The sequence below is a fragment of the Primulina tabacum genome, chromosome 2 (genome assembly GCF_025594145.1).
Source record: "Primulina tabacum isolate GXHZ01 chromosome 2, ASM2559414v2, whole genome shotgun sequence".
Taxonomy (NCBI): Eukaryota; Viridiplantae; Streptophyta; class Magnoliopsida; order Lamiales; family Gesneriaceae; genus Primulina; species Primulina tabacum.
In genome coordinates, this window is record NC_134551.1 from 4,858,455 (window position 1) to 4,884,229 (window position 25,775).

The following is a 25,775-nucleotide window of genomic DNA, read 5'->3' on the forward strand; positions in this document are numbered from 1 at the left end:
AGTAATAATAATTATCATGCTAATAATAGATAATGTAAAGTCATACAATTGACAATTCGACCGTTGAAGTCAAGCTAATATTCACAATAATTTAAATTATGTACATCGAATCGAAAATAATAATAATAATAATAATAATAAATTTAAAAAAATATAGAAATGAAAAGGCCAAGGCAAAAAAAAAAAAAAAAAAAAAAAACCTGAAGCCCGAAAAGAGCTTCTTTATAAAGAGCGATTCTCTCTGTTTCTCTCTGCACCTCTCCATCCTTCCCCTCTCTCTGTCTCTCGTTAATCTATTTGTTTATATTTCTCCATTGCTTTCCCTCCATTTCCATTGGAACCTGAATTGTTCTTTACATTAATCAAAAGGGCAGAAACCTTAGTTTTCTTGCCTCTTTTTGGCGAAGAATTGTTCAACCTGTTTTGCCTTGATCTTTGGGTTTTATAAAAGGGTTTTACGTTTAATTCTTATACTTTTTCTGGGCTTGCATTTGAGATTCTTGCGTGTGATCTTTTTCTGAGAATAGGAGTACGTGGTGTGAGCGAGTGCTTTCTTGCATTCCAGCTCGTTTTGGATCGTATTGAAACAAAATTTAAAGAATTTTTACACATTTATTTCGGCAAAAATCTTGTGGGATCTTTATTTTTTCTGCAGAAACATCCCCTGTTTTCCTCTGGTTTCTTTTTCTAAAAACCGGGGGTAAATATTTCATAAATGGATCGATTTTCTACGGCGACCCTTTTGCCATATTCATTTTCGGGTGCAAAAGATGATATCTTGGACCAATTTATGATAATATGGGGACAGATTAGGTTGCCATTGATAGTTCCTTCGCTTCAAATCTTAGTTTTTTTGTGCTTGGCGATGTCATTTATGTTGTTTGTCGAGAGAGTTTACATGGGAATTGTCATTAGTTTGGTGAAAATATTTGGTAAAAAACCAGAAGAACTGTATAAATGGGAGCCGTTAAAGGACGATTTGGAGCTCGGAAACTCGTCTTATCCGATGGTTCTTGTTCAAATTCCAATGTTCAACGAAAAAGAGGTCTCTTTTTTCTCGTGTTCTCCTTCAAATTCGATTTAAGATCACAATTTTTGCGGGTTTCATATTTTGCTTAATTATCTCTGTTTTTTTCATGCATGTCGATCGAATCTTACGCAGGTGTATCAGCTGTCAATTGGAGCTGCATGTGGGCTTTCTTGGCCGTCCGATCGTATAATAATTCAAGTTCTTGATGATTCCACAGACCCCATCGTAAAGGTTTATACAAAAAATTATCATCCCTTTAGCATTTTCAAAATTTTTACAATTTAGCTTTTTCTTTTTTCAAATTTTGTGAACGTTGAGTTTGGAACTCCAAGATTCAAGTTACATAAATTGATTTTATGTATTCTGAGTTGGGAAATCATATTTTTCAAAATATTATGTACTCACGGACTTACTATTTTGACCGTAAAACAAGTAACATCATACTTTCCATAATGTAACATACAGTAAAAGTATTATGAATCCAAATTTTTTTACACAATAATGTCATATTATATTTCATCATGCATTAATATGTTCATTAAAATTAATAAATTCAAAATTTGAGCAAACAAATTACTCATAAGAATCACATCAATGTAACATGAACATGGTCATGTATGTGTAAATATAGGTGGTCATCATGACCGTCGTTAAGAAATTTTCTTGGTCGTTTGTGCCTTGAAATAGAATATGGTGGCAATCGAATGCCAAAGATGGGCAAGCAAAGGGATAAACATCAAGTACGAGATTCGGGACAATAGGAAAGGTTACAAAGCTGGAGCATTGAAGGAAGGCCTAACGCACTCCTACGTGAAGCAATGTGATTTCGTAGCCATTTTCGATGCAGATTTCCAACCCGAACCCGATTTTCTTTGGCGAAGTATCCCTTTTCTCGTCCACAATCCGGAACTTGCCCTCGTTCAAGCCCGCTGGAAGTTTGGTAAGAGTAATCCTACCGTGAAATTATCTCTCTTCTACGTAAATTACATATGCAAGGTCCTTAAAATGGAGCAACCCCACGTGCTGCATGAATGGTAAGACATCAGTTTCTGCTTCACCTGCCGACAGTGTCTCATTTATTTATGTTGCATCTACTTTGTGATATCCTATTTTAGCAGAATTTTGCAACAAATAATCATTATTTTTTTGCTAAATAATTGAAAAAAGTGTGCTCTGTTCATTGAAGTGGGATTTTTGCAGTGAATGCGGACGAATGCTTGATGACAAGAATGCAAGAAATGTCATTGGACTACCATTTTAGTGTGGAGCAAGAAGTAGGGTCATCCACCTTTGCTTTCTTTGGCTTCAATGGTACGCAAGTCGATTGAACATGATGCTAGCCCAAAAACTTGCAATCTAGCTAGACCCCTAACCATGGCTTTGTTCGGGCCGTGAACCGAAATCGGAACTGTAAAAATGGAAATTTTCATTTGATATTGAATTGAAATCGTCACTATATGCTGTGATATAATTAATATTGGTATTGAAATATAATTAGACTGATCGTTTTATAATTTCCAACAGACAAAGTTATTTCTCAACTTTGATCTCCTGGTAGATTGAAATCGAAACGCCGTGTCGTAATTTGTCCCTATGATGATCATAACTTGTACTTCTACATGTTATGCTTCAAAAAAACTAGGAACGGCTGGTGTCTGGAGAATCACAGCCATTGACGAAGCTGGGGGGTGGAAAGATCGAACGACGGTTGAGGACATGGACTTGGCTGTCCGAGCCAGTCTTAAAGGATGGAAATTCTTGTATCTTGGCTCTCTAAAGGTAAAATAAAAATTATGTTTGATTCTTTACTAAATATTTTTAGGTTAAAAAAATGAATTAGCAAACCAATTACATACATTGAAATTTATTTTCTATTTTTACTTTATTTCAGGTGAAAAATGAATTGCCAAGCACACTCAAGGCGTACCGTTACCAACAACACCGTTGGTCGTGTGGCCCTGCCAATCTTTTCAAAAAAATGTTTATGGAAATTATAAGAAACAAGGTTAAATCTCTTAATTGGGTTTATTTCATTCAAATGATTAATTGCTATATGAAAATTTTTAAATTCGAAAATCTGATTTCAAGGTTGTATGCTTTAAATAAAAATAAGCTGTTTAAAATATTTTAATTTATTAAACATTTTACGATAATTCTTTTTTAAAAAAATTATATAATATTTAAGTTATAAGCTCTAACAGTTTTTTCTTAAAATAGGTCATACCAGACAAACTTATAAATTTTAATTATATAAACCAAATAACTTAATTACGTATTCTCACGTCCAGAAATCATCTTCTAATCCATTGGTTTTTTTTTTTCCCGTTCTCCAATAATTTAATTTATCTTAATACTATTTAAAGAATTTAATTTCATAATAAAATGTTTTAAGAATTTAAGAACATACAAGTTATCTAAATATATTATAAGCTCTAAAAAAAATTAAAATGACAGCTTCTTCTTTGCACTGGTTTTTACAATGTTGCAGAAAGTAAGCTTGTGGAAGAAGGTTCATGTAATATACAGCTTCTTCTTTGTAAGAAAGATTGTTGCACATCTGGTCACCTTCGTATTCTACTGCGTCGTTTTACCGGCGACTGTGTTAGTACCCGAAGTTCAGATTCCTAAATGGGGGGCCGTTTACATTCCCTCCGTTGTCACTATCCTCAATGCATTCGGAACTCCTAGGTTCTGTATTTTATCGTTATTCTAATGTAGCATAAATCTTTGGATACTCGGGTTTCATTTTTTATCATGTTGTCGGTGAATGCACGGTCTGTGTTAACACAGAGTACCTTTTGTGCGTGCGTGTGTGTGTGTAGGTCGCTCCATTTGCTGGTGTTTTGGATCCTTTTCGAGAACGTGTTGTCGCTACACCGTGCAAAAGCAACGTTGATCGGGCTGCTGGAGGCAGGCAGAGTAAACGAATGGATCGTCACGGAGAAACTTGGCGACGGTCACAAGTTAAAATCTGTGATTAAAGCTTCTCACCGACCAAGACTCAGGATTGGTGAAAGGTACGAATTCTCGCAATTTGGAATCGAAGCGTGTGTGCTTGGATAGATAATCTCTATAAGAAGAATTTAGAGAGTAACTTTTTTATATTCATGTTTAGAAACGAAGGTATTTAGATCTCGCCCCTCTGTATTGTTTTGTTTTTTTGTCGACAGACTCCATCTGCTGGAGCTTGCCTCGGGGGCGTACCTCTTGTTCTGCGGTTGTTACGACTTTGGGTTCGGGACAAATCACTATTACATCTACCTTTTCGCGCAAGCGCTTGCATTTTTTATCATGGGATTCGGCTATGTCGGAACATTCGTCCCCCGAACTTGACATGAATCTGTTTCATATTGTTCCTCGAGACAGCATTGAATTGGATCATGTGCCATTTTCAGGAGTATGAATTTGATTTGTTTTTGTTACTTATAGAAGTTGGACAAGTTGTCATTTAGTCTAGGCTAAATGCAAGAGTTCGAGCCTGGACTTGAATGAAATATTATTTGTAGCAGATATAATGAGACATAAAAACTTTGATGAGACGGTTTCATGACTCAATTTTGTGAGACAAATATTCTTTTTAGGTCATCCATGAAAAAATATAAATTTTAAGGTAAAAAATATTACTTATTATTATACAATCTCACTGATAAAAATCCGTAAAACCGTCTCACAAAATAACATATATTCGTTTCACTTGCTAAATTATTAATTGAGAAAACAATTCCTATACACTCTTTACAAATTATGTTTGCGTCCCCGCAAAACTTTTGGCAACTATTTCCTATCTTAGACAAATCATTACCATTTTTTATCTTAGGCAAATATCCTTTTAATTTATTCATATATTATTTTAGATGTAAAAAATATGATCAAATCAAATATCTTATAAAAAAATCTTTTTATATATAAAAATAATAACTAAACTAATTAATTGAAAAATAAAATATATATTATTATATGTAACATTTAATTCTAAAATAATTCATTTATAAGATTTAGAATATTTATTTTATTTTTTCTAATATTAAATATTTAACTACTAGATAATGCAGTTATTTATAACTATATAAATATTATGCTATTGAGTCTTATATCTTATTTATTTTTATAGAATATTTCTATAATCAAATACCTTAAAAAAATTTACATGATAATTAATATTTATGTGGGGACCCGGACGCTAATCAAGTTCTTAATCATCTTTGGGATTAATTACTCAATTATAATAAACAGGGTCTAGATTTTTTTTTTTAAATACAAAGCGGAAAACTTTATGTAAATCAATCTGAATTACATATTAAATATAAACATACAAGTCCTATATGGTCTACAATAATCCAACTAGGTTCAACTACATATCAGTGCCGACTCCTAATTTATTTCTGAGCCCGGATCTCCACGCTATCTAGTCCAGCCTCGTTCTCTTCTTGACCCTGATCATGTCCCACCTGTCGTCATGCACACATACAAACAAGACAACAGCCGGATAACTCCGGTGAGAATTATATTCCCAGTATAAATCATGTATACATGCCTTTCATATAAACAATATAAAAGCATGAAATAAACATTCATAACATGTATCAAAATCCGAACATGAATCAAATATTCATCACATGTATTATAATCCTAAACATGAATCAATATCAAGAATAAATTATATTCTAAACATATATCATCATCAGGAACATAATTCCATATCAAGCAATGAATCACTCTCCGTGATTCTTAGACTCAGACTTGACTCGGTCCTAATCTAGGGATCCCGATCGGAATAAGAACATACACCCACCTACACTCCCGATCGGGGTGGTGGCATGTTCTTATTGACGAACTTTGGCTCTTTCCATATCGAACACCAGTAATAGAAGAAACTCCAATTCTATCCACTCCGATATAGCCAAACGTCCGGTGTCTTGACCTAACCGTCACAGACTTTGGCATTTTCACCAATATCCTATCTTGTGACATCGTGCAATGTGCCCGTGGCGATCCCACCACTATCAGGCGCTTCTGTCACAAGATCACTCGTGTACGACTAGACGTATCCGCCTATGATTCCGTACATCAATCAATAAATCAAAGATATCAATATCATTCAATTGCAAATAACAATGCAATAAAGTAAAGTATGTGATTTCGGGAGACTCAAGTCAAACCTTACTCGAGTTGTGCAATCCCAACTCAACATTAATTTATACCTTTATCTTCTCGGTCTGACGAAGTCGAAGTCTCAAAGTCAAATATGTCCATATCAATCTGAAATACAATATCGCATAGGCACAATCTCAATATGCAACTCAATTCAAAATCTATTCTGATCAATATCGAACCAAGATACAATCTAATTCATATCGACGATATCCCGATATAATTGAAATCACTACTGAATCTGATCAATATCAATTTACTGATTTTCGACGGTATAACAATACAGTCTCGATAACCCCGTCAATCTCAACATCACAGATATAATACCCGAATTCATAATCAATATCGGTACAACTTATAATCAATAACAATACAGTTCTGATATTGAATCTCAATCAAATCAACTCCGAAAATCATAACAAATACATACATAGTCTGTTCTTCAATCTGACTTCAATTATACGATGTCTATTATATCAGAAACACCATATAGGATTCATATTCAATTCTGACAATACCATAATTTCAAATCATATCTAAACGTAACAAAACTTACGTCCAGTTATAGCCTGCGTCGATAGGAACTCAGTACTGAAGTCGGATTCAAAATCTGACGGACGGATTTCTCGTAAATCTCAATTTCCCACGCCGAAGCAACTTGAAGCCTTTTTCCCCGTAATCTCTCGGCTGCTGAATGAAGATTGGCATGTGTGTATATATATATATATATATATATATATAATCCTTCAACCTGCACGTCTCGCGCATATGCGCGACATCACTCGGCGCATATGCGCGAGACAATATGTCTCGGCGCGTTTGACTCACGGCAGCTCGCGCATATGCGCGAGACCTACTGTCTCGTGCAATGCAACTCGCGCATATGCGCGCCTCTATCCGGCGCATATGCGCCAACTTCTCTGGACATTTCGCGCATGTGCGCGCAACTCTCTGCCTACCTCGCGCATGTGCGCGCAATGTTCTGTTCCAGCCCCTTGGCTACTGGGCACCTTGCGCATATGCGCGCCCTCACGCCGCGCATATGCGTGGGGTCTTCTGCCAAACCCGCGCATGTGTGCGCACCAGATCGCGCATGTGCGCGGATGGCATCTCCCTCGCACATACTTCGCGTCTTTTCTCGTCTTTCCCGGTCTGATTCATTCCATCTATAATCACATCAATTAATCACTAAATCATTTCAGATTAACAGGATAAATTTCTCGGGCCTTACAATTTATATAATATATTATATACACGATACGCGTGTACCATGTTTACTAGTATGTTTAACGAATCACATTTTTTTCTAGAGGCAGATAATTCAATGCAATTGTTTAAAAATACTAATTTTCAGTTCTCTTGAGAGAGTAGTTAGAGTCATTGATGATGATTGCAAATTATTCATGCTTTGAATCATAAGTTTGGAATTCCCTTGCGTCTCTATGTAGAGTTGCATATAAGAAACGTGTTTTGATAAGTTTTTTAAAAGGGTTTAAAATATTTTAAAAAAATTGAATTAAATTGTGTTTATATTTAAATATTTATTAATGAAAACATTTTTTCTTATATTTTTTTTAAGTTGAAATTAAACAAAAAAAAAATTCATTGTGAATTTTTATTAAATTCATAATCGCAAAGTATATATATTATCGAAGAATATAAAACCTACTTGACCACAAATTTAATGGACTGGACCAGAAGCTTGGATCCTTACTCCACCGTCCCCAGAGTCTAGGCCCAGGACCAGGCCTAGGCCCAAATAATTGCAAAATTAAAAAGGGTCCTTCAGGCGTTCAGAGCTGAAAGCAGAGTCAAAATGGCGAGGCGTCTTCCCCCTGTCCTTCCCTCCAAATTCCGTTCTCCACCTCCCTCCCAAGCCTTCTACTGCTCCTACGCCGTAGCCTCGGAAACTCATACCCCGATACAAGAGGAGCTGCGGAAGTTCGGGGTTTTAGTTCACCAAAACCGCACCGAAACAGCAAAAAGGCTCCTCCAAGAACTCACCGTTGGACACTCTGTTTCGCAACTCTTTGCTGCCTTCTCGCAGTCCTCTCCTCCTGCAAGTGTGAAGCCTGTTTTTTCCAATACGCTGTTAACGATTTATGCTGAATCCAAGCTCTCCAATGAGGCTGGCGAACTGTACTGTTTGATTAGAAGAGATGGTAATTTCCCTTCCCTATCTGCTTTTAATTTGTTTCTGGAATCTTTGGTGAACTTGAGTCAGTTTAAAAAAGCCATAGAGATATTTAATGAAGTTGTCAATGCTGGTATTTGGGTGGATGCGTTTAGTTACGGAAAAGCTATACAATCGGTGGTGAAGTTGGGAGATTTAAAGAAAGGTTTGGATTTGTTGAATCAGATGAAGAGATGCGGGGTGATGCCCAATGGTTTTGTGTATAATGTATTGATTGGCGGGTTGTGCAAGGAAAGAAAAGTGGACGATGCGAAGAAGTTGTTCGATGAAATGCTTAAGAGGAATGTCAGGCCAAATAGAGTGACTTATAATAGTCTAATTGATGGGTGTTGTAAAGCTGGGGATTTAGAGGGGGCATTTGATTTCAGAGAGAAGATGAAAAATGATAAAGTGGAAACTAATATTTCAACTTATAACACTTTGCTTAGTGGGCTTTGTAAAATGGGGAGAATGGAGGAATCCAACAGGATTTTGGAGGAAATGGCAGCCCATGGGTTTGGGCCTGATGGATTTACTTATAGTATTCTTTTTGATGGGCATGTGAGGGGTGGGAATGCAGAGGCTTCATTGGCATTATATGAAGATGCTACAAGACACGGGGTGAAGATTAATGAGTATACCTGTAGCATTTTGTTGAATGGATTATGCAAAGAAGTGAAAATGGATAAAGCAGAGGAGTTATTGAGAAAGTTTAAGGAATCGGGGGTTGTTTTGACTGAGGTGATGATGAACACCATTCTTAACGGTTACTGCAAACTAGGGCTTATTGACAAGGCATTTCGGATTATTGATGAAATGGGAATTGCAGGGGTGAAGCCTAGTTGCATCACATATAATACAGTGATCGGCATGTTCTGTAGTTTAGGACAGATGGATAATGCAAATGAGTGGTTCACGAAGATGGTAGCTGCTGGAATTTGTCCAAGTGTGCAGACATATAACATCTTAATAAATGGCTATGGAGATAGTTGTCAGTTTGAAAGATGTTTAGAGATTCTCGAGGAAATGGAAAATAATGGGATCAAGCCTACTGTTGTCACCTATGGTTCTGTGATAAATAATTTATCCAAGAAGGGGAGGCGTCTTGAAGCAGAAGTCATTTACCATGACATGCTGAACAGAGGCATTTCTCCAAATGTGCAAATATACAATATGCTGATAGACAACCATTGCATGGGAGGGAGTATTAAAGATGCTTTCAATGTTTTGGATGAGATGGTAAAAAGTGACATATTGCCAACCATTGTGACGTACAATGCGCTAATCAATGGGCTCTGCAAAAAGGGTAGGGTTGTAGAGGCTGAAGAAATTGCCTCTAATATAATGAGTAAAGGTTTAAGCCCTGATGTCATCACATATAATTCATTAATATCTGGTTTCTCAGATGCTGGAGACCTAGACAAGTGTTTGAATTTATACGAGAAGATGAAAACTTCAGGCATTAAGCCTACAGTAAACACATATCATCCTCTTATAAGAATATGCAAAAAGGAAGGATTAGGTCTCGTGGAGAAAATTGTTCAAGAAATGTGCCAGAGATATCTGATTCCAGATCGAATTTTGTACAACGAACTCATCCGTTTTTGTGTTGAGCAAGGTGACATTCATAAAGCAACTGCCTGGTACAGTGAGATGTTGAATCGGGAAATTCCTCCGGACAAGATGACTTATACTAGCTTGATCATGAAATGCTTAAAAGAGAGAAACCTGCAAGGTGCGAGGGATCATTTTGATGAAATGTGTATCAAAGGATTGGCCCCCAATGATGAGACTTTTAATACACTAATTGTTGGACATTGCAAGCTTCAGGATTTTGATGGGGCATGCCTGTGGTACAAAGAAATGTTGAAGACTGGCTTTCTACCATCTGTTCATGTTTGTAACGAGCTACTTTCTGGTCTTAAAGAGGAAGGAAGATTAAAGGAGATTGAAACCATCTGCGCTGAAATGAGTATCAAGGGAGTTAATGTTTTGAGATCGAATGAGGATCCTTCAGCTGCTGTGAAAATGTAGTCTTGAGGTTTTTCAGATTCTAGTTCTGTTTCCTTTATGGCTCACATGTGCTCTACGAGATTGTGTTCTTTCATGCCGGTAGAAGCTGGATAAAAATATGTGACCCCCCACAACTTTCACCAATTTTAATATCCTAACTGTAGGAGTGTTGTTCTTTTCTGTTTCCACTTGCAGGCAGTGAACTACCAATGTTGTACTCCCGTGTGACATTTGATTTTAAAAAAATTTGGTTGATAAACTAATAGAGCATGACAATCTCTCAACTATCAATTACAAGGAGCAGAGCATCGGTGTTTCTGAGGTTGATGAATGGTTTGGAAAGTTGAATCAATGTAAGTTAGTCAATACAAGTTCCAGGTAAGATTAAAATCGCTCTTTCAGTTCTTACAGTTATTTTAAGTTGTTTATGTTGAGATACATGTGTTTTCGCCTTTGAGAAAAGGCAATTGAAAGAGAGAAAACTATCCTCATCGTTGTTCCCTGGTCCTCCACCCCAAGTTGCTTGCAGAAACATCTTCCGGGATTTGTGGAAAAAGCTGCCGACTTTAAGGCAAAAGGGGTGGACACTATCGCTTGTATTTTGGTCAACAATGCATTTGTGATGAAGGCGTGGAAGGAGAATTTGAAAATGGGTGATGAAATGCCGTTGCGGAGGGACGGAAATGGGACTTTCAAGAAGCCAATTGGTTGTGATTATTTTGGTCAACGGTGCATTTGTGATTATTTTAATTTCAGAGAACATGTGTATTTATAGAACTAAAATTTATCAAATCTGTATATATTAAATATCTAGTAGAAACAAAAAAAATCATATCATATTCTTTGTGAAAAACTCTTTCTTCTCCATTCAAAGAAATTCAAAAGAATTGCTTACTATTGTATATCAGTGACTATTAAATTCTCTGTGAGAAATTTTTTCCTTTCTTCTTTCAAGAAATCAACGAAGTTGCTCCTATTATTTGTTGGTGATTCATGTATGTAATTAATTATATTCGTGTTTTCTTAGGAAATCCATATTAATTACTTGCGTGTATAATTTTTTTATTTATTCTTTTACACTTATTCCAAAATAGATCATGAAATTTCACCAATTTTTTTTAACAACCCGAAGTGATTCACTTACATTATTTACAAAGATAACAACTTGTGTGAGACGGTCTCACGAGTCATATTTTGTTAGACGGATCTCTTATTGTGAATATCGGTAACGTTGACTCGTCTCACAGATAAAGATTTGTGATATCGTCTCACAAGAGACCTATTCATTTACAAAAGGACAAAATAGAAGAAAAAACGTTAATATTGTTTCTTTAAACTCTTTGATCAGCAATCCATGTAACCTATTGGCATTGATGTTTCTGATACATTTTTGTTCCACGCATCATAATAAACTTTTCTTCAATACTCGATATGAAAAAAATCCAAATTAGTTGCTTCATAGGACATCGAATATGCATGGCAACGATTTTCCAAATTTTGATTTGTCATTAATGTTTATTGTTGATCGCTTAGCGCATGTAATACTGAAATTAGCTTCGTAATGAACCAAAATCAAACGTATTTTATTTTATTTTTATCAGATATTGAACTTTCCAAGGTGATGAACAAAAATACTATCTTGAACGAGAATCTTACGTGTCGTAGGTTGAACTTTGAGCAAGAAAATATTATATCAGTTATATTTAAGAATCAAGATAAAAATATCAACGAAAAAGTTTGTGAAAATTTAAATAATTATTATCATGCTAAGATTCTGAGTAGAATAATTCTGGAAGTTGGTATGGAATTTGAGAGTGAAGAAGCCTAGGATAAATATGGATATATTCTCAATAGAATATTTTGTTGTTTGTGCCAAGGTCGAAGAGAGAAGGATAAGCGAGATATTTGTATTAATTTGGTGCAACATTATTATACGATGAAATTGTTCGAAATTTCATGTGAACTTTTCGATACTTTTGCTAAAACCATGCATGGAAAAACACCAATAACCATGCTCACTGATCAAGATGCAGCAATATTGGCAAAAGCTATGGCAGAAAAATGGCCCGAAACTTATCATCGCTCGTGTATTTGGCATATTTATCAAAACACATGGAATGCACTATTTAATAAGTATGATCTTCAACGCAACCAATGGAAAAATCGTCGCTTGTGTATCAAAGGCAAATTTTTTGTGCAGATATGACTAACCACTCAACAAAACGAGAGCATGAATAGTGTTGTGAAAAAATATGTAAATTTTAAAAACAATCTTTGACAGTTTTTATAACATTTTCAGGAGTTACATCATGATCGTCTCTACTAATAATTAAAAGTTGATTTGATGACAAATCATATTGCTCCAATACTGTCTTTTTCCGATTGACATTCCTGAGGTACGGTAAGTGTTCACACATACGAAACTTTTTCAGTTATTTCATAATGAGTTACGCTTGGAACACGATTCAAACTTAGAAGTTTTTTGTTGACTCATAAATCATATCTCATTACAAGATCAAACTTTTTAATAAACAATACTATAATTCTTTTGATGATAAAGTTTCTCGCGGTTGCAAAAAGTTTTGAGTTTTCCTCGAATTTTTTTGTTCTCGTGCACTCAAAGTTTATGCTTTCACAATATTGTGAGAATTTCTGAGTTTTACATTAAAAATGCAGACGAAACACGCAAAAAAAAAAAAAAAAAATGGATTGTTGATTCTTCTAAACGGCTTAGTTGACATGAGTTTGGGAAACAGAGGAATGTCCAAGCAAAATGTCAGTCTCAAAGTAAGCAAGGAAAATCAAAGCTTGGAGAATGAATGCAATCAAATTACAGTGAAAGGGATTTGATTATTTGATTTATCGTATTTATTTTGATTTAACAATCGGTGTTGGATTTATGTTATTTGTTTGTTTTTCTATATGTATTTTTCGTTGTTGATTTATGGGTTTCTTATTTGGTGTTTATGTATACAAAAATTTATAATTTATATATTCTTATCAAACTCAATAATTTTATTTATTAAAAAATATACCTGCTCTCTTAAATTTAATTAATCAACATTATAAATGGTACTTCCTTCAAGTTTTGTGTTTCTAATTTAATGGATGAAAATACAGTTTGTTAAATTTTTATTTGAGTAGGTCTCTTGTGTGACGAGCTCACGAATCTTTATCTGTGAGACGGGTCAACCCTACTAATATTCACAATAAAAAGTAATATTCTTAACATAAAAATAATATTTTTTCATGGATGACCCAAATAAGATATTCACTGTCACAAAATACGAGCCGTGAGACCGTTTCACATAAATTTTTGTCTTCTTATTTCGGTTTACTAGAAATGATATGGAAAAATTTCCCTTTTATTTTTCGAAATGTAACTAGGAAATAATTGACAATTGCGTCGAGCTAATATAAAAAAAAAATTAAAAATATGTTACAAATTCTGTTTCTCAAATATTTAATCAAAGGCGTCTATATAATAATTGTTTTGAAATACTGAATTAAAATTTTAAAAATTAAATCCAAATAGTTTATTCAAATTTCTGTGTGTAATTTGGAGAAAACCAAACTCAGAGGGTCAAAATACGAATTTACTTCATTGTTACGTCCGCCGAATACTCCAAATCCATCCGCCGAAGCCAACCACCCCACATTTTCCGAACCCAAAACATTTTCTCCTTCGGAAAACCGCATAAAATGGCAGCCTCCACCGCGACGACAGCTTCAATCGCCATCGCAAAGCTCTTCACTCCATCCTCTTCCAAGTTCAAACAACCCCTTTGCGCCTTCGCCCAGTTCAAGACTCCTACCTCCCTCTTTTCCTCATCTTTCGCCGGTCTGCCCCTCCACCCCCACCGCCGCACCCGCCCTCCATTCTTGAGATTCTCCACTGCTCCTAAGATCTCCGCCACCATCTCTGTCGGTGACAAGCTTCCGGACGCCACACTATCCTACTTCGACTCGTCCGACGAGCTCCAAACCATCTCCATTTCCGACCTCACCGCCAAAAAGAAAACTATACTCATAGCCGTTCCGGGGGCTTTCACTCCGACTTGCTCGCAGAAACATCTTCCTGGATTTGCGGAAAAAGCTGCCGAGTTTAAGGCGAAAGGTGTGGACACTATTGCTTGCATTTCGGTCAACGATGCATTTGTGATGAAGGCGTGGAAGGAGAATTTGCAAGTGGGTGATGAAGTGCTGTTACTGAGCGACGGAAATGGGGATTTTACGAAGGCGATTGGTTGTGAACTGGATTTGAGTGATAAGCCAGTGGGGCTGGGTGTGAGGTCGAGGAGGTACGCTATCTATTTGGAAGATGGGGTTGTGAAAATCTTGAATCTGGAGGAGGGTGGTGCTTTCAATGTGAGCAGTGCAGAGGATATGCTCAAGGCTCTTTAATTTCATGGTTTCGGTTCTACTTCTGAGATTGAGTGCTCGTTTTTCATTCCAGTTCTTTTGAGTTTTGATGGTGAAGTGACATCTTACTTTCTTACTTCTTAGTTTAATAAATTGGGAAATTATCATCTAGAGAACTGTTATCATGGATCATGATGCAATGCTAAGGCTTGTTGTTGTGCATGATTTTTAATGGTTTATTTCGTTGCTTATTTGTCTTCTACTATTTTAATCCATATGCTTGGATTGATTGGTTCTTGTTTCTATCATTGAACCAAGAAAAGCATGTAGGACAACGAATATGTGTGAATATAGGTGCATATGAGCTATTGCTTGTCTATTCAAATCCACTCTTATAAGTAGAATTGACTTTCTTTGAAAATATCTTCTGTTGAATGAAGTCTGTTATGTCTGGAAGCCAGTGCTATGGAGTATCCAAAATTTGACATAATGCTTTTCTAAGGACATGTTGGAAAACTATATACAGCAAATTCTGTATTCATAGTGTTCTCTAATATCCAAAATTTAACATACTGGTTTATCTAATTTGTATATGTATTTAAGCTGACTGCTTGAACGAGCTGAGTGTAATTGGAACACATGACCATATAGTGGTCTTGTGTATGTTCTTAAAGGTGTTGTCCAATGGCTTTATTTCATGAAATATGCGAGTGATTCTTCTAAATTGGTTGGGACTAATGGAATTTGAGGAGTTACTACTAAAATTTTGAACCTGATATTGTTGGTTTAGAGTTCAAGTGTAGATACAGCTGCATTAGCTGATTCCTGGTCTTGAAATCAGTTTGTTATAGGCTAAGAAGCACCCTCCATGAGTCCTTAAATGGATGTGGGAATGCTCAGATTTTGTGGTTCGGCCATGAGACCACGATAGTTGGATGTGATGGGAATATTCTTAGCATGACCTAAAGTTGTATTTGGATTCATGAATTTCAAATTCATGGATCTCAAATATATATATTTTTATTGTTTTAGAGAAGCTAGATCATAAGTTTCAAATCAATCTCTATTTTTATTTAATGTTTCATGTTAATTATAGTGGATTTTAAGATCACCCAATAATTGAAGAATTTGAAATTCATTATATTTTGTGTAACTAATGTGTAAATAAGTAAGATATGAATTTGATATGTAATATGTAGATTCTCAAATTTTGGTTTTTCCTTGTTTTTCTCGAAACTCCGTGTAATGTGTGGGTTGAGGTGAGGTCTATGATACTGAATATATGCCCAAATTGTTCCTGATTATGGTTTTGCTATTTTGGTTGTGTTTAGTTTCTCTACTTGGTACACTGTCAGAGTAAAACCATGAGTTGATTATTGTTTAATCATTTGGAAATTTCAAATTCTGACTAGAAATTGTCATTTTATTTGTATGATATTGTCCATCTCTACTCTTATCGGAGAAGAATTATAAAAATTTGGGCCCTGTTTGGACAAATATTATTTAAATTTGAAAGCATGAAGTTATGAATATAACGGAGGAGCGGATGAGCCATACTGTCGTCGCTTAGTATGCGACCGCTGATCCCTCTTATTCTAGTTTTTCATTTTTACGAATGATAATCGAGAATCTGAGTTCCAGGTTACTGTTTTGGTTTTGAAGATGATTTTTTCGATACAAAGCGTGAATTTATCTAAACATAACATAACTAATTATACATCTGACTCAGCTAATGAGATTTGAACCCAAGATCATCAGGGTCTTTGGATCTCGGCCTTGTCACTAAATGAATACTTATAATTTACAATTTTGAGAGAAAATTCCGATTTGAATTCACAGTTAAACATGTATCAGTTTGGTCATATTCATAATCATATCAATACACTTGGATATACAAATTTATTTTTCCCCGATATCTATTACAAAACTCAACCTTCATAATGAAGTATTTTTGTTGGTATTTTTAATCACACATGAAATTTTGTGAAATCATCTTAAGACTCAATTTTGTGTGATAGATTTTCGATCCGATCTAAATCAAGAAAAAATATTATTTTTATTGTTAAAAATATTATTTTTCATGAAAAATATAGATGAAATGATCCGTATGAGATAACACTCTTTTAATGTGATTCATAATAATTATTTTAAAATAAATAATTGTGCCAAAATATGGAATATTATAATAATGATAATAACAATAATGAATATGACAGTGGCCGGGTTCGAACAGCGGAAGCACGTAGAACCAACAGTTTCAGGTTAAACAGCACAGCAACCTTAATCAAGATCGAACCAACGGCTGAGATTAAGCCTAATATATTCCATAAATACGTGTCCTGTCTTCCCTAACCTTCTTCAGTCTTCACTCCCAATTAGAAAGCATTCAACCTAGATCCAATCTCTCTCTAATGGCGACTATCAAGAGCGTTAAGGCCCGTCAGATCTTCGACAGCCGTGGCAATCCCACAGTCGAGGTTCGTCCTTCACCCCGCCCAAATCTCGTAGCCTAACCTTATCGATCAGCTCCGGGCTTTTGTTCAGTGGGTTTCATGAGATTTGTATTTTTATTTTCTGAAATCGCCATTTGATGCATGGACTTGCATATTTATTGATAATCTGTACTTTACGTTGTCGAGTTAATGTGAAGAAATCGTTGATTTATATAAGAATTGCAGATTTTGGTGTAATAATGATGTTTAATGGGTTCGTGCGACTGCAGGTTGATATTCACTTATCGAATGGAATTTATTCTAGAGCCGCTGTCCCCAGTGGTGCATCCACTGGTAAGATCTACTGGCATGCATTAATGTCTTTCATTTCTACTATATTGGCGATTAATCTTTCGTAATTATATTCGTTTGCATGATGCGGATTCAATTAATCCGATCTTCATATTCCTTGATTTGTTATAGTGGCTTAAAGTTTCAAATGTAGGGACCATGAATCCGAGGTGAAACGAAATTTCAAATTTGGTTTGCGTGGTGTTTACTTTGTCAATATTTAGATTCTATCACATTAGATATTTGACCTCGCTTAAAGACAGCTACCTTGCTGCACCTTGAGCTTTTAGTAACAACGGGTGAAGTGTATTTTTGGTGCACACACCCTTAAGGGTCTCACATTTAATATTCTATTGCAGATATGGTGTGTATTTTTTTATTATTACTATCGTCGACAGTAAAATAACGTACCCGGGAGCATCAACACCAATGATTAGTTGATTCTCTTGATATAGTTGCTATAATTGAGATCAAAGATGTGTCATAATTTTTTTATAAGTTGTCCAATGATTTTTTAATTGACCTTTTGTAAAATTCTTCAGGAATTTATGAGGCTCTTGAACTGAGAGATGGGGGTTCTGATTATCTTGGAAAGGGTGTATCCAAGGTCAGAATTTGTTGTCAATTATTTATTACCGGCCTTTTAAATTTTGCCCACAAATTGCTTTTGTTTTGATGCATTGGATTGGTCATGCAGGCTGTTAACAATGTCAATTCAATTATTGGCCCAGCCCTAGTTGGCAAGGTTTGTTTTGTCAATTTTGCATGAATCGTGTTTGTTAATTGAATTTCATCTCTAAAATTCTGTATAACCTGCTGCAACTGAGCCAATTATGCATTCATTACAGGACCCAACTGATCAGACTGGCATTGATAATTTCATGGTTCAACAACTCGATGGAACTCAAAACGAATGGGGTTGGTGCAAGCAAAAGGTATTTTTAAGGCATTTATAACAATCCAAGCGTGGTTCTTATTTTCTGAAATAGTACTTTAATCAACATTTGTACTTTCCAATTTTAAAGCTTGGAGCAAACGCCATTCTGGCCGTGTCTCTTGCTGTGTGCAAAGCTGGAGCTGCTGTCCTCAATATCCCCCTGTATAAGGTTGAAGTTTATTTATTGTCACAAGTTGTGATCAATTTCTAGCTTGGTAGTACAAATATGTTACAGTAATTTTGTCAATTTTTGGTTGTGTTATGAATCAGCACATTGCCAACCTGGCTGGCAACAAGAAGCTGGTTTTACCTGTTCCTGCATTCAATGTCATCAACGGTGGATCACATGCCGGAAACAAACTTGCTATGCAGGCATGTTTTTCTTACATATGTGCATTTGTGATGTTTATCAAGAGATGAAATTTTAACTTTTTGTTTACAGGAATTCATGATTCTTCCTGTTGGAGCTGGATCATTCAAGGAGGCCATGAAGATGGGAGTGGAAGTATATCATCACTTAAAAGTAAGTGATCTCATTTGACATACTTGAATCCCGTGATGGTTAATTTTGGATACATTTCATGTTTTCAATTAAATAATTATGTTTGTGTTTGGTTTTAATGGAAATTATGAGTATTCTTGTAAATTATCCCATTTTAAGGATGTAAAGAAACTAATTTTATACTCCTATTCCTAGTGACCTCCACGTTCTCTCTGTTTTCTCTTCTTTTTTTTCTTTAAAAATCATGTCATGGTTTTCTTCCACTGACCAAATGCTGGGTAGTTAATTCTATACTCAGATCAGCGCTGTGTTCCTGGCCGGAAGTGTGAGGATGAAATTTGATTATTTTATTTGTCAATAAGAAGATTCCATGTGGATGTGTATCATCTTGTAGCAATATCTTACATATGGCAGTAGCTCAATGTATAATCCATGGTCGATTGATCTTTGGAAATTTTCTGGGAGACCTTTTAAGAATTATTTATCTTTTCAGTGTATCCTTAGATAATTTCATCAGTTTAATTTATATGCTTCATTCAATTTTTTATTTTTTTGTTGTGAGTGCACTCCTAGCTACACTGTTATATTTTGAAACCATCGATGTCCTAAATGTGCTTCATTTAACCATTTCATTTTTAAAATTTATTTTAGTCTGTTATTAAGAAGAAATATGGTCAAGATGCCACCAATGTTGGTGATGAGGGCGGCTTTGCTCCGAACATTCAGGTAACTCTCTTTAATGGTGGCACCATACTTTCACCGTGCTTCCATTGTATGATATTTAACGAGTTTCGTGATTGCTACTTCAGGAAAACGAGGAAGGTCTCGAACTTCTAAAGACAGCTATCGCTAAAGCGGGTTACACAGAGAAAGTGAGCCCTTTCCTGAGATTGTTTCCCCTTATATATTATTCCTTTGTTTGAGTTGCTTATTTAATGTTTATTGAATGTGTAGGTTGTTATTGGAATGGATGTTGCTGCGTCTGAGTTTTATGGATCAGATAAGACCTACGATCTGAACTTCAAAGAAGAGGCAAGTCCCAAATCTGAATTCTTGAATCCTGTGTGGAAATTTGTCATGAGAGTGGATGACCGTTGTTGCTCATGCAAATTAAACACTTAAAAATTGCTTGTGCTGCAATACTTACATATTTGTTATTGTTCTTGCCAGGGCAATGATGGCTCACAGAAGATATCGGGTGACCAACTCAAAGACGTATACAAGTCATTTGTAGCCAAATACCCGATTGTCTCGATTGAGGATCCATTCGACCAGGATGACTGGGGGACCTATGCGAAACTTACCGGAGAAATCGGTGCCAAAGTACAGATTGTGGGAGATGATCTCCTTGTCACCAATCCCAAGGTGATTTTTTGCCTATGTGGCTCATACTTCTACATTTGCAGTGGAGACTCATTACTCATTCATCGTAGTTGATAAGGAATTGTGCTAGTGTTATTTAACCTTTTGGTTGTATCCATGGCTGCAGAGAGTGGAGAAGGCCATCAAGGAGAAGACATGCAATGCTCTTCTTCTCAAGGTATATTGTGGCTATATGATGTTTCATGTTCCTAAAAGTGATTGTGTATCATGTTGGATATTTCTCGGCCACGCAGATACTTTGAAAATTTTATCTAAACTTAAAATCGTGGCTGTATCCAATTTCCAACATGATTGATTGTACCAAATATGACAGTTGGCTATTTTTAGAAAGTTGAGGATTTTTTGGAAACAATTGTGAATGAGAAAAAATAAGTAAAGGTGAGTAAGAGCTATTGGAAAGGGTGATTTGGGGTTTTTCTCATATGTAGTATCATATTGTTTGCTGTCATTGTAATACATCGCATCATACATAGAAATTACAACATATAATTGTTGCGAATTTTGCTTAATTCTGTGCATGGTATTTTTATTATTATTATCAGACACACGTGTGTACACACATTTTACCTTTTCACATGTAATATAGTCTCTCTCTCACATGAGGTATTTTAAACTTTTGAAATAACCATATCTCGTATCCATGTCCCTGTGTCTATATCCGTGTCAATTGTCACGTAGTTGTAGTTCTTACTTTCTCCATGACACTAAGTCCGTTTTTCACCTCTCAGCACCTGAAATTTCGCTCTATTTTGATTTGTCTGATTACCAGGTTAATCAAATCGGATCGGTGACTGAAAGTATTGAAGCTGTAAAAATGTCCAAGCATGCTGGCTGGGGTGTGATGGCCAGTCATCGCAGGTATCAGCCTTTGAATCGTGTATCACGGCAGATCTATAATATGAGAAGGGTGAGATGATAATACGATCTATATTTTGTGGATGCAGTGGAGAAACAGAGGACACTTTCATTGCTGATCTCTCTGTTGGGTTGGCTACGGTAAAGTCCATTCGTAACTCTTAATACTATTTATTATGTCCAATGAATGCTCTGTTGTAGTCCAGCGGACCTGGGAACTCCACTGGATACTCGGATGCTGTAACATTGACATCCCTTTCTTGGACAGGGCCAAATCAAGACTGGAGCCCCATGCAGATCAGAACGGCTTGCGAAGTACAACCAGGTAAAAGCTTCACACTTCGTACTCCGCATTTTACTTGGTTTTCTCGTTTCTTTTAAACTAAGATGATGTGGAATAATCTTTCCCAATATGATAAATGCAGCTGTTGAGAATCGAAGAGGAACTCGGCTCAGGTGCAGTATATGCCGGAGCTAGCTTCCGTGCACCCGTTGAACCGTACTAAACATGGTGTTGAGTAGTAAGATGGACTCGAATGAATAATGTCTGAATGATGAACCATCCTCATAGATAACCGAGACTGATTTTTAATATCCAACAAAGTTTTGTTCCACCTTCATCGAGATTTGGACGTATGTAATCCGAAAACTTTAGCTTGCATCTTACATCTGAATATCAAGTTTTATTTCTTTTGTTCCTTTTCTTCTTTCTATGTTATGGTATTCGGTTTGTGAATTTAAGCTTTCCGGGGTCGATGCCAATTGACGCCAAATATGTTATATTAGATCATCTCCTGACTATTTCAGTGCAGCTCTAAAAACTAATATTTTAAAATATTTCATATTACTTTATTTACAATAATTATTTTTAAGTTAAATTATTTATTTTATTAAATACTAAATCATGTAATATTTTTTTATTAACATTAAATAATAAATATACTTAATTTATTTCAAATAATAGATATAAAAGATAAATATTCAATTATTTATTAAGTGTTTATATATATAATTTAATTCAATGATAAAATTATTTTATACACAATTAACTAAAATATAGACTTAATTTAAAAATAATTATAAAACTTTTTAAGAAAGAAAAAAAACAAAACAAAAAACAAATGGTCGGTCCATGGGCAAACCAATGAACTAAAGATTTCCCCTGTTTCTACTCAGTCACAAGCATATTTTTATAATATCATAATGACATGAGATCGTAATCCAAAATCCACGAAACAAAACCCAAAAATATTTCTAGATTGATATCCGTACCCCAAAATGATAGAGATAATTTCGACATTCCATTGACATCACTCATATAGGTAAAATCTCAAAATGGCTGCATCCTGCATTATTTTTCACCGTGCTTAGCTTTCGAGTGCGACTCCAAAGCTTTATCCGAACCAAATGTCCTACAGGTGAAAATTTTTAGCGTTTCAGTCCATCAGTACTATTCATGAGATTGATTTACGAATGAGTGAAAACGTACCTGTTGCAGGTCTTGCAGGAATGTGAACTTCCAGCACCTTTAGGTGTCTGCTGATTTGGCTTGTTGGCAGGAGTCTTGCTAGCCTGCTTTGGGTAAGGTGTAGCTACATGAACACCGCCTCCTTTCTTGTCATCTGAAGAATAAATAAAGAATCTATCAAGTCAATTTATAACTAGGGCTTGAAATATCGTCGCCGACAAATTATTATTTCCTAGAGTCCGGAATATTCTACTGAATCAATTTTTTATACAACAGTGGAAGCCACAATAACAAGACTGGCAACATAACATAGTAGTGCAGAATAAAAAAATCACCAGTTTTCTGTGGAGTCACTTTTGCCTTTTTATCGGAAACAGGGGTCTTGGATTCTGCAGGCCGTTTCTTGCTTGGCTCAACCTAAACAATGTATTGTCAGTGACCAAACATCATAATCACCACACAAGGATATTTCAGACAGAGTGGACATGCTGCTCCCTACCTTCTTCGGCGTTTCTTCATCACTCTCCTCAGATTCATCATCAGAGTCGTCTTTGTCGTCCTCATCCTGAAATGTCAAAATAATTAACTGCTGTTACTCACATATTCCAGTAGCATGTACATCCATGATTCAAATTTTTACGAATCATAAAACTACAGTTTGAGTAAATCCAAAATGATTATAATATATCAACATTCATTCTACATCGAGCCCCACAAACCAAAATAACTCATCAAAAATACTGATAGCAGTAAAGACTATTTTACCATAAAAGGTCGAAGAAACCTGAAAACAATATTTTAGCCAACTACAACTGGTACTATGGCAGATCATAAAACCAGATTTTCAAATACGCTGGATGCTGTTACTGTTGAAACTTTAGACAGCAGAAAATAATTAAATGAAAACAAGCAAAGATGAACATATCTGAATATTCCCTGACAAGTAGCAGTATCGGTTTCTTTACTCGCCTTGTTAGAATTACTACCAATATAGAGTTGACTAATAGGTTCAAACAAAATGAAAATTGTATAGTGAAAACAAGATGAAAAAGTATCTGCTAGCAAATGCCAAAATTTCTGACAAAAGGACAAAAACGACAGTTCAACCAAAGGGGAAACAAAAAAAAGTGGATATTTACAGTGGTAAGGCAACCGTCCAGGAAAGTAAATGGTTACATGAAGTATCAGTGTTAGTGCACTCTAAAGTGGAAAAGAATTACCTCAGAATCATCATCAAACATCATGTCATCGTCATCACTGTCATCATCATCATCTTGGGGTTTGACATCTTTGGGTGGCTCTACAATCTGCACCTTCTGCTTACCCGTACTAGAATCCTTACCTTTGACAGCAACAGTTTTCCCAGCTTCTACAGGTTTCTCGGGCTTAGCTTTTGACACAGGTTTCCCTGCAGATTTGCAAGCCATATCCGAAACTTAGATAGTATAACAGAGACATTTAAAATAAGAAACAGAAAAACCAAAAAAATTGTACCATTAGTTGCAAGAGTGTTTGGGAAATCTTCCTCAGGTTCTGATTCATCTGATAATATTTAAAAAATTCGCTCAGTAAGCAAATAACATAGGATACAGATACATCAAGGGGCCTACACATGGAAACTTGTAAAAGAAATGAGTATTGAAGGGAAAAAAGACTCGCCTGACTCTCCCCCTGGAAGCTCAGTGGCAACCAAATCAATCAGAAAGAGTCAAGGAATAAAATTCTATAAGAAAATTGTCCAACTAGCCTTCGAGGAAAAGAATATCCAACTTCCACTAGTAATTAATACAAAGGATATTCCTCGTCAAAAGGGTTACTAGCCTTGTAACCAAAGAAATAGATGCTTCCACTTTTCCAGTTGTGGGATAACTCAAAATTTTGGTCAAATACCAAGTCAAATTGTTGTTGAGGTAACTTGTCACTGAAAAGTGTTCCAAGAACGAGTTTCTTGCCCTCGACATTCACAAACAAGCAGACTGATTCATTTCCTTTCTCCTTTTTCATCTCACCCAGAGAAGCCTGCCAAAGAATTGTGTTTTACAAAAGACAGAAACAATACAAGAGAAACCGATGTTTCCCAAATCAAACAATTATCATACCTGAGAAAGATGCAAAACCATGCCATCGCCAGGCACAACCTTGAAAACCTCACCGCTTTTCACCTCAGCACCTAAACAACCGTGTACGATGAGAAAGCAATCTCCAAACACGCTGTCACTATATAAACTTCAAGCAGTATTGACAAGCAAACTTAAAAAAATCAAAGAATAAAAACACAAATAAGGTAGAATAACACGAGCGCTGTCCTACACTTAGAATCAATAAGTGGAACTCGGAGCATGAAGCGGCTAATTACACGGTTTCCAGTACCAAGACAATTTTAAACTCCACACAAAATGGAGAAATCCACAACAAAAGGATCCCAATAAGAGAAATGCAGCTATGAGGGAGATAGAAATATAAAAATGCTAAATAATCGAAAAAAATGTAACAAATAGTAAACAAAAACGAAAGAACATCCAACAAACCCCTCAAAACACCTAGAAAACCAATCAGAATAATGATCAACATCACAAAAATGTAAAACAATATAGAGAAATGAGAGAAGTAATTACTCCAAAACTCCATGGCCGAAATCTTGAATGACCGAAGGGCGGGATACAGATAATTTAGGGTTTTGGGGAGAAGAAGAGCACACTAGGATTGAGCGAAGTGAGCATTCGTATATAAAGCCCCGAGTTCTGGAGTTTTGTTATTGTGTCGCGCAGACTCATCAAAATGTGTGGATCAAATGACTTGTTGGTCTTAGGCCGTTAATGGGCCAACTGTTAATTTTCGACAAAGCCCAGTCCAGAAACAGTTGATGGGCCAATCATGAGTTTTTAAATTATTGTACAATAATAAAAAACAATATATTTTATTTCACTTTATTTTTAAAAAAACGAAGTATAAATATTTTGAAATATCAGGTTTTTTAGCTTCCTTTGTCTAGAGATTTTTCCTATTTATCTTTTATTTTGCTTGCTAATCATTGTATGGCATACTACCCAAACTTCAGAGCTTTTACTCTTGGGATGCAAGGTTTTGCCCGTCGACCCAAAGGTTTCATAATTGCATT

At 35.7% G+C, this 25,775-nt stretch overlaps 5 protein-coding genes across 5 annotated transcripts; 4 read left to right on the plus strand and 1 right to left on the minus strand.

Annotated features, from left to right (window-relative positions):
* Window positions 1-272: 272 nt before the first annotated feature.
* On the plus strand, window positions 273-4,560 carry LOC142537316 (glucomannan 4-beta-mannosyltransferase 9-like). The gene is made up of 9 exons (XM_075642856.1): window positions 273-1,045; window positions 1,163-1,261; window positions 1,718-1,970; window positions 2,231-2,341; window positions 2,673-2,809; window positions 2,922-3,035; window positions 3,519-3,718; window positions 3,853-4,047; window positions 4,201-4,560. Exons 1-9 carry the CDS (start codon window positions 716-718, stop codon window positions 4,361-4,363), a joined length of 1,602 nt encoding a protein of 533 aa, XP_075498971.1. The 5' UTR covers window positions 273-715; the 3' UTR covers window positions 4,364-4,560.
* A 3,402-nt stretch (window positions 4,561-7,962) lies between these two features.
* On the plus strand, window positions 7,963-11,176 carry LOC142527022 (uncharacterized). The gene is made up of 2 exons (XM_075631726.1): window positions 7,963-10,745; window positions 10,897-11,176. Exon 1 carries the CDS (start codon window positions 7,998-8,000, stop codon window positions 10,386-10,388), a length of 2,391 nt encoding a protein of 796 aa, XP_075487841.1. The 5' UTR covers window positions 7,963-7,997; the 3' UTR covers window positions 10,389-10,745; window positions 10,897-11,176.
* A 2,798-nt stretch (window positions 11,177-13,974) lies between these two features.
* Window positions 13,975-14,980, plus strand: LOC142527030 (peroxiredoxin-2E-1, chloroplastic). The gene has a single exon (XM_075631739.1). It carries the CDS (start codon window positions 14,070-14,072, stop codon window positions 14,769-14,771), a length of 702 nt encoding a protein of 233 aa, XP_075487854.1. The 5' UTR covers window positions 13,975-14,069; the 3' UTR covers window positions 14,772-14,980.
* A 2,007-nt stretch (window positions 14,981-16,987) lies between these two features.
* Window positions 16,988-21,883, plus strand: LOC142527038 (enolase). Its single transcript, XM_075631745.1, has 17 exons — window positions 16,988-17,206; window positions 17,452-17,515; window positions 18,055-18,119; window positions 18,210-18,257; window positions 18,361-18,447; window positions 18,538-18,618; window positions 18,720-18,821; window positions 18,892-18,972; window positions 19,603-19,677; window positions 19,761-19,823; window positions 19,906-19,983; window positions 20,122-20,316; window positions 20,441-20,491; window positions 21,104-21,192; window positions 21,279-21,330; window positions 21,458-21,514; window positions 21,615-21,883. Exons 1-17 carry the CDS (start codon window positions 17,141-17,143, stop codon window positions 21,693-21,695), a joined length of 1,335 nt encoding a protein of 444 aa, XP_075487860.1. The 5' UTR covers window positions 16,988-17,140; the 3' UTR covers window positions 21,696-21,883.
* Window positions 21,884-22,374: 491 nt separating this feature from the next.
* LOC142527045 (histone deacetylase HDT1-like) lies at window positions 22,375-25,416 on the minus strand. Its single transcript, XM_075631754.1, has 10 exons — window positions 25,273-25,416; window positions 24,757-24,827; window positions 24,456-24,676; window positions 24,317-24,339; window positions 24,152-24,199; window positions 23,878-24,065; window positions 23,157-23,222; window positions 22,993-23,074; window positions 22,679-22,811; window positions 22,375-22,601 (listed from the first exon to the last, which is right to left on the minus strand). Exons 1-10 carry the CDS (start codon window positions 25,283-25,285, stop codon window positions 22,541-22,543), a joined length of 906 nt encoding a protein of 301 aa, XP_075487869.1. The 5' UTR covers window positions 25,286-25,416; the 3' UTR covers window positions 22,375-22,540.
* Window positions 25,417-25,775: the final 359 nt, after the last annotated feature.